A 9,642-nucleotide genomic window follows, 5' to 3' on the forward strand; every position below is an offset into this window, starting at 1 on the left:
CGCTGGTAAAATGTCAATGACGGTGGTTGTGAGAACAGCACTACATCATACAGGTAGTTATTGACACGCTGGGCAAGTTGTCACAGCATGGTCACGTGTTCTGTAGACATAATGACAGCGTTCGAAACTAACGTCAGCCCTTAGGCCCGAAGCCGACTGAAATCCACTCGGACCCACAGCTTTTGTTTTCTGCAGGTCCTTATGTCCGACAGCTTTTATCATCCCCAATAAGGGGCGGTGGGGTAGTCTAGCGGTTGGCTCGTCACGCCGAAGACCCGGGTTCGAATCCCCACATGGGTACAATGTGTGAAGCCCATTTCTGGTGTCCCCCGCCGTGATATTGCTGGAATATTGCTAAAAGCGGCGTAAAACCAAACTCAGTCAGTCAGTCAGTATCATCCCCAATAACTGAGAGTATTATTTCCATGTTCAAATATAGGGTCTACACATTCTGATCAGGACCCACCACTTGGTCCTTAGGGCATGCAACTTTTCTGGGTTAAGGGCAAATACTGCATAATGACAATATTGACTGCCCTGTCACAAGAAACGTGCAACTAACGTCCACGAAGGGAGCGTTCTGATCAAGAAATGCTCAGCACAGTCCTGGCCCAGACAGAGTGAGTGAGTAAGTATGGTTTTACGCTGCGTTTAGCAATATTCCAGCAATACCGCGGCGGGTGGCACCGGAAATGGACTTCACACATCGATGTATCCATGTGGGGAATCGAACCCCGGTCTTAAGGGTGAAGAGCGAAAGATTTTATCACTATGCTACCACCTTCCTGACACGGACATAATAAGTCTACGAATTCTGTCATGAGGAATTCTCCATTTTCTCCCTTCATTTCTTGAGTGGAAGTTTATTTTTCACAACACACATTTTCAGCTCATGCAGTTACGTATCCCCAGTTTCGTGAACTCATAGGTCAATGTTTCACCTGAATCAATCTTAAGAATCCTCAAAATATGTTTCATAGAATTTAGCACAGTTATTCATTTATATTCAATCGAGCTGTGTGACCCGTGAAGGCGACTAACGGGATCGGGTGGTCAGACTCGCTGACTTGGTTGACACTTGTCACCGTATCCGAGTTGCGTAGGTCGATGCTCATGCTGTTGACCTCTGTATTATCTGGTCCAGACTCGGTTATTTACAGACCGCCGCCATATAGCTGGAATATGGCTGAGAGTGGCGTAAAACTAAAGTCACTCACTCACCCGAGCTGTATGTCAAACTACGCTGCGGGCTCACATACTTGTGTTTTTGACGTAACGTCTTCAGTGTTTTGGCGACTGTCTTCAGTCTAGTAACATGTCGGTCGAATACGCAACACCTTCAGGGACATAATAATCACGTAATAACGACTTATAATCTCGTTTTTAGGACTTTCAAAGGACATTATTGCGAGATTTAAAAGTCGTTATAACGAGATTATAAGCCGTTATAACGAGATCATAAGTCGTTATTACGCGATTATTATTATTTTATTTTGGATACGCAAATGTCCTGTCAGGAGATTCGTAGTCGAATACCATTCTCAGGTGCAAACTTTCTTTCGGTTGGCAGTTTACTTTCTTTAGCACTATATTTTTAACGGACGCTGTTACCATGCTTTCTGACTATTTGTATTGTTTGTTTGTTGTTTGACGCCACAGGTAGCAATATTCTACCTATAACAAGGCCGTCTGTAAATATTTGAGTGATTGCTGCACGTTCATCCAGTACGAGGATACGGTACATTGAAGGCGAGGTACCGCGAGGCGCCATCAACCAAGTTACTGAGCCCGACCATCCGACTAACTTCGCCGCCCCCCGCGACAATCTGATATTACTAAGTGTCTTCATTACTCAGACCTCCCACCCGGGTCTTCATAATGAAGGGTTAGCATTGGATAGATGGGAAGTAGAGAGTTGGGGAAAGATCGTATGGGTTGGTTCAAGGATAGTTGCGTTCAAATTGCTTGCTCGTTTGGACGTTCCAGTGAATCTTCGATGATGTCAAGAAATCGGAATACAACTAGTGTGTGTTGATTTTAGATAAAGGATGCAACAACTGTGTACAGATTTATACATTAAATGTACATCTTTCAAAATTGAATTCCACATTACAACCAATTCATCAAAAACATGAGTGAGCCACACGAAGTATAGTACAGGTGTATATATATATATATGACCATCGACGCACATGCTGTCGGCACATGGAATGTCTCGTCCAGACTCGATTACCTACAGACGGATGTCATATAGCTGGAATATTGTAACATGTAGTACAGGTGTATATATATATATGACCATCGACGCACATGCTGTCGGCACATGGAATGTCTCGTCCAGACTCGATTACCTACAGACGGATGTCATATAGCTGGAATATTGTAACATGAGTACAGGTCGATAGACCGCACATGCTGTCGGCACATGGAATGTCATATAGCTGGAATATTGTAACATGTAGTACAGGTGTATATATATATATATATGACCATCGACGCACATGCTGTCGGCACATGGAATGTCTCGTCCAGACTCGATTACCTACAGACGGATGTCATATAGCTGGAATATTGTAACATGTAGTACAGGTGTATATATATATATATCCATGACTCGATTAACATGTAGTACAGGTATATATATATAAATGACATCGACGCACATGCTGTCGGCATTATACCTACAGACGGATGTCATATAGCTGGAATATTGTAACATGTAGTACAGGTGTATATATATATATGACCATCGACGCACATGCTGTCGGCACATGGAATGTCTCGTCCAGACTCGATTACCTACAGACGGATGTCATGTAGCTGGAATATTGTAACATGCGGCGTTCGGTTGCTATTTTAAGGTTGGGGGAAAATCTCTTGCATGACCAAGAGTTCTTTATTTCAATAAATGTACCAAAATGATATACTGTAAAGTGGTTTTGCCTTTTGCTTTTGCAAACTAAATAATAATTTAAATGTTTGTCTGGAAGATAATGGTAGGTAGGAAAGGTTTTCGGGTTCTCCTTTGAGGACCACAAATCGAAAAATATCCTGTCTGTAAAATAAATCTCAGGCAAACCTCTCTCCGTCCCTCCAAAGGTGAGACTCCACTTGGACTGCCGTTCACATCAACAATCAGATTTCCAACAACAATGTCGGCATTTCCTCATTTTCCTTGTAGGTATTTAAGTTCACAAACTTACACAACCAATCTCCTTTCCGACACCTGACCAAATACTACACGCATGACAACAGATAAGACTTTCACCTTCGTGGCACCGATTAAAGTCGAACGACAACCTGCTGATTACATTTTGTATCTGCCTTGTTTCTCACAGGATCGACTTCGTGCAGGTAGGATTTCGTGAATCAGCATATTCTTGTATATTCCCCGGATTAGTTTTTCAGACAAATGATCAGTTTTCAGCAGTACATGTGACCCAGATTTTGCTAAATATATTTTCAAAATACAGTTAAACTGTTTAAAATTGAAATGTTTCTGTGTTCGTTCAAGCGAATTGACTTGACACAGAACGTAGATTTGATCCATGCCAACTTGTGAAGATCCGGGGTAGAATAGGTCTTCAGCAACCCATTCTTGCAACAAAGGGGGACTATGCTTGTCGTAAGAGGCGACTAACGGGATCGGGTGATCAGGCTCGCTGACACATGCCATCGGTTCCCAATTGCGCAGATCGATACTCTTGCTGTTGATCACTGGATTGTCTGGTCCAGACTGGATTATTTACAGACCGCCGCCATATAGCTGGAATATTGCTGAGTGCGGCGTAAAACTAAACTCACTCACTCTTGGTTGCAATGTATTTCTTGACAATTAAGAATGTGAATACCAAGCATTAGAACACAGACAAGTGTTGACAATAAACATCCCATGGGAGAAAGTTAATGTCAGTAACAACACACCAATATAGCTCTCGGACCGCCTCCGTGGTGTAGTGGGTTCGATCCCCGGTCGCGTCATACCAAAAGACGTTAAAATATGGTATTTGTTGGTCCCTGCCTGGCGCTTGGCATTAATGGGTACAACAAGGACTGGTCGGCTCGGAGTCAGTATAATGTGCCTGAGTGGGGTATTTATGCTTCACTGCGGCATGGTATCTCAGTGGGCTAGCACTATAAAACCAGCTTAAGTCTGGGCTAGTACAAGCAGCCGCACATACACATACACACGCATGCACGTCGTCATATGAGCGAAATATTCTCAAGCACGACGTAAAACCCAATTTCACCTCACCTCACCTCACCTCACCTCACCTCACCTCACCATATAGCACTCAGTGTTGCAGTATGTATTATAATCTTTACCGCTTGTCTACATACCGGTCATTGTTTCAGGATGTTGACCAGACTGTGTCTCGTGGCTGGCCTCCTCCTCTGTGTAGAAGCAACTAAGTATGTCATCTTCATCCCAGTACACCTCACGTGTAGATCGAAGCCAATACCATAATAAGTACAGGTCATATAGAGGCTAACACATAGTCCTCGAAATAGTGTTACCTATGGAATTAATTTGAAATGAATTTTCAAGGACACATTGAGTATTTTTAAGGAACCCTGAAATAACTTAAGTTCAGCCATGAGCTATAAAGTAGGAGGGTATTGACCTAGAAACTGAGAATTTTTTTAGCGATCATATGCTCAGGCAAGAGAGACTAAGGCCCTACTGATCGGCCTGTCATTAAGCCTACACGGGTTTGTGATCATAGGCACCGTCCTAGGTGACAAGTTTTAGAAATGGCCACATTGTACACAACTGGAGTATCGAACCTGATTCATCGTCGTGACGAGAAAACACTATGCTAACCAAACGTCCATAACATATTCAGTATTATTTTGCCTCACACATAAATGTCGTTTTCTGACTGGCCCAGTGCTCTTCTATTATGTTCAATGTAGCCCGATTACAAGCGAGTAACATTTTCTATGTTACCCGAAGGGAATGCCGAACTGTGGGAATTCATATGGTACTTCGTGATAGTAATTGTTTATCTCGATGTACGGAAATTACCGATGAAAATCAATGGAAGGGAGATAACTGGCCAATTGCCTTACTCTGGTACTCCTCATTATGATCCGATACCCGTGCTTCGAACAGTTCAAAATTAACATTGAGGATAAGATAATACGTTGTTCACTGGTCCCTTGGGGCCCAAGGGTTGCTGTACCCCTCGTGGCCAGTGGGCAACACTTCAAAATGCCAATAAGATTTTATTTAATGGAAAGGCGAACCTAATTTAAATAGGATAATTACACAAAATATAACATAATGTTCTTAGATATCTATCACAAGGGGAAGAGGATTACACCATTGATAAAATGCATTGTTATTTTGCGAAGACACCCCCCAATGGCATCAACATCGCCAAAGCCGACACCAACGCCGTTGAGTCTGGCTGATTTCTACAGGATATATTTCCACAGAGAGGATTTGAATAATGACGGCGTGCAAACTCTGTCGGAGTTCGAGCAGCTGTGGAGACAAGCTGACCTGAATGGTAACAACTACAGGGCGAGTTGTGATGAAGCCCTAATGTACTGACACATTAATTTGTCTTCTTTCTTTCTCATAGAAGTTATGAAATGATTAATGATTCGATGTCTGTCAAAATGATTCAGATCCTTCATTATGTCCAAAATGTTTATTCATTATCATTAAGTATGATTAGAATTTACTTTGTCTTCCAAGCAGACCGGGGACGGTGGGATAGCCTAGTGGTTAAAGTGGTTCGATTCCCCACATGGGTACAACATGTGAAGCCCATTTCTGGTGTCCCCCGCCGTGATATTGCTGGAATATTGCTAAAAGCGGTGTCAAACTAAATTCACTCACTCACTCCAAGCCGACCAAGCATCTAAATCCAATATGTATCAAACAGCTACGCTGGCAGTTGATGCACAACAAAGATCGACCACAATTCTCCAAAATCCTTACAAAGGATGGCACCTTTCATAAGATAAAGGATGGAGTTTAACAATACAGTTAATCCTCTGAAATCCCCATACAAATGTTTTATCATTCATCCATAGTACATGAAACATCTGTGTTAGTGATAATAATTTGGGAAATGAAGTTATGTCCCTTGGTTCAAGGTGATGGCTCCGTGGACTTGAGAGAGTACACAAGCATAGGACCCTCCACAATGTTAATGGCCAGTGAGGTGTACAAATACCTCGACCATGATCACAATGGCGTCATCACTCTGCAAGAAATACCCAGGATGTTTACGCAGTTTGACACAAACTGTAAGTAAATGAATCAGTTTCTGTCTTTAGCAAATTTATATTTCGATGTTCAAACTGTAAAGAGAAAAATATGTTGTGTTGGTAGAATGTGCAGTTTCTAAATCGAATGTGAAGTCTCTCAGATAGTTGGTCCCAGTCCAATAACCACTCCTGGGCTGTGGGGTAGCCTAGTGGTTAAAGCGTTCGCTCGTCACGCCGAAGACTCGGGTTCCATTCCCCATTCCACACATGGGTACAATGTGTGAAGCCCATTTCTGGTGTCCCTTGCTGGAATATTGCTAAAAGCGGCGTAAAACTCACTCACTCACTCACTCCCATAATCACTCTGATATACATCATTATTGATATATGAGCACCTTGCGTTATAGCAACATCGATGATGGAGAAGTGGTGTTTAAACCATCTCATTTGTCTGAGGGCTGAGATTGTGCTTTGGTCAGTCTTTTATTTTCACCATTTAGCCTGATTGTGTAACCAAATTACTGTACCCTGGATGAAGCAATAACCACGTATTAAGTAGCCGTATTCCAATAGCCCCTGCCTCTTTTTCTGATTTACTTTATTTTCCTCACCGACCACTCTTTTGTCACACTCATTTGTCTTGGTCATACCATTTAGCCTGATTGTGTATTTTATTTTCCTCACCGAACACTCTTTTGTCACACTTGCAATTGGTTACTTTATGAACGCATACGTGAAATATTTGTTTTCTCTATGAATTAATGATATATTCATGTAAGTAACTCCCTGTGCGCATTTGGGTTTATCTGAGGTTATCCGTAAGTTATTCTATATTGTTATATTTTGACATTTTGGTTAGATAATTCATTAACCCGGACATTGGCATTTTGTCGTCTTACCAGTTTGTAGTTTAATACCTATTCTTAACTGCACTGACATTTATTCAGATAATTTAACATTAATTGTAATGATGATGTAGCATGTTGACCAGACTTCTTAGTGAATTCACAGCAAATTATCCGTAAAGACTGAATAGGGCCGCTGATGAATATCAAGATATTAACTCCTGTTGAAATATAAACATTGGTATAATCTAAAATTAGGTGTGGGAGTTTGTGTAAACAAATTTAAAACAATGTTTTGGTGGTTTTTTGTATATTTGTTTGGTTATTGGGTTTGTTTTTTGTTGTTGGTGGTGTTATTTGTCCATTCTATCTTCTTTTTGTTTTGTTTGTTTGTGATTGTTTTTGTTGTTTTTTTGTTAGGTTTTGTTAGATCAGACACAATTTAACACTGGTACACTCTGCATCTTTGAAGATACAGTTGAGTTACTATCAGGATTGAAAATATATGACGATGAGTCACGAGTCCAGTTTCCCATATATGACAACGAATTTACTCATGTTCCAATTCTATAGAACAGTTTAGACTTTTAACACGGCATAATGCCCATGGAATCTTCAGTGCTTTATGAATAAGGGAAAGTTTGCAGCGTAACCTAGTAACAGCTAACAGCTTGTGCGATTCGGGGAAGAAATATTGGTTCCAAGCAGCTCTGTTTGCGGACGACGACACTCCAGACTTGGGACACTCCATCAATGAGATGCCGCTAAACAACACACATCAACAAATACGTAACAGTTTGAATTTTCACACCAATAGTAAGCTATAGAATGAATATTGCAAATATTGTTATTTTCAGATGACGGCTGGATTACTGAACAAGAGTTTGTCGACGAGAAGATCAGGGTACGTACATAACCGTATCACAAAATATCCACGTATTTGTGTTCATATTGCTGTTTATAGAAATGTTTGAACCATTTTTGTCAATGAAAATCTGTATTTCATTAACCATATATGTTTCTCTATACTTCCAGATATTCAATCTTGTCACGAAAAACATTGGTCTGGGCAAGAAGTAATAAATGGTGAGCTCAATGATAGTCCTCAAAGGATTCAATGAGACTTCTTTCGGTATGTACATCCTTCTTGATCTAGTGGATAGCGCGTATGCCTGGAGAGAGATAAGTCCGTAGGTCGATCACCAGTGTCTGCGTTGCTTAACACAACCGTATACCACCTGTTTTGCTATACAAACACAAGTATAATATCATCGCTCTATAATATTGGATCAGTGGATTGTCTGGTCCAGACTCGATTATTTACAGACCGCCGCCATATAGCTGGAATATTGCTGAGTGCGGCGTAAAACTAGACTCACTCACTCACTCTATAGTATTGTTTACGTGTTCACGTATTCGCGTGTACTTCAATACGTATTTGAGTACCATCATGATACGTTGATTACATGGATGGCATGATCCATATCAAGCTCGTTTTCGTACACAAGATAAATATTTATCAGCAGTGGTCATTCAAAGTAAGTGCATGAGCAAAATGCAGCAATTCTTCAGCCTAAAACCCAACATTCAGCAAGTTTAGCTTCATCCCGCTGATCGAACATGGGCCAGGTTAACCTAGTGTATGGAGACGTTTGTTTTCTATGATGATCTGGGTTAAAGAGGTTTCGGTTAGGCTGGATGAGTTTACTGTTAATTATTATGGAATGTTAGCATTACTTTAATTTGTTTACGAACAACATCGTACAGCTGTAATACTGCTGATTATAATCATGCTACAGTCACAATCGTACAATCGATCAGAGATTTCTTATGTATGTGGAAAGGGTTTTGTCGCCTCAACTTAATTATAAAACACAACAAATGAAATACGAAAACGAAAATGGTGCCTATATTTGTTGAGGTTCATAGTGAAGTCGGAACACATCAGTGGCGAAAAGCAAAAGATTAGACATTTCATTTGTTATTTCATTTGCATTTCTACTTTATATAATTTATATGGGAAACAAGGCAAAGCCCATGTCCATTTAACCATGTACTCATTCATATCAAATTGTTATATTCAACGTGATTCACCATCAGCCATAAGCACAATAACAATTGAATTGTAATTGAATATAAAACATTTATATATTAATCAATACATTTCAGGTACCCGGTGATTCTGGTGAAATAAACGGTTTTAGAAACGGTGCTTTTATCATTTATCAGTCAGTCGCTCATGTCGTACATTGAAAATATATATATCACATGTTCTGTTGACATATGACAGTATTGACTGTCTGTCACGTACGTCAGCGAAGGGGTCGTTCTGATCAGTACCTGGTGATACCAATATGTGCTGTTATCAGTGCTGTACACCATGCTGACACAGACAGTTCATATTCTGTCACGAGGGACGGATGTGTAGCCTAGTGGATAAAGCGTTCGCTCGTCAGGCCGAAGAACTGGGTTCGATTGAATTTCCCAACATGGGTACATTAATGTGTGAAGCCCATTTCTGGTGTTCCCCGCCGTGATATTGCTGGAATATTGCTAAAAGTGGCATAAAAGT

At 40.8% G+C, this 9,642-nt stretch overlaps 1 protein-coding gene across 1 annotated transcript; it reads left to right on the top strand.

The window, feature by feature from the left end:
- Positions 1 to 3,254: 3,254 nt before the first annotated feature.
- Positions 3,255 to 9,281, top strand: LOC124257704 (calcium-dependent protein kinase 3-like). Its single transcript, XM_046691834.1, has 7 exons — positions 3,255 to 3,354; positions 4,357 to 4,413; positions 5,359 to 5,516; positions 6,112 to 6,264; positions 7,928 to 7,974; positions 8,106 to 8,156; positions 9,240 to 9,281. Exons 2-6 carry the CDS (start codon positions 4,358 to 4,360, stop codon positions 8,148 to 8,150), a joined length of 459 nt encoding a protein of 152 aa, XP_046547790.1. The 5' UTR covers positions 3,255 to 3,354; position 4,357; the 3' UTR covers positions 8,151 to 8,156; positions 9,240 to 9,281.
- The last annotated feature ends 361 nt before the right edge of the window (positions 9,282 to 9,642 follow it).

The sequence above is a fragment of the Haliotis rubra genome, unplaced genomic scaffold, assembly GCF_003918875.1.
Source record: "Haliotis rubra isolate DU_JTF1 unplaced genomic scaffold, ASM391887v1 Scf67, whole genome shotgun sequence".
NCBI lineage: Eukaryota > Metazoa > Mollusca > Gastropoda > Lepetellida > Haliotidae > Haliotis > Haliotis rubra.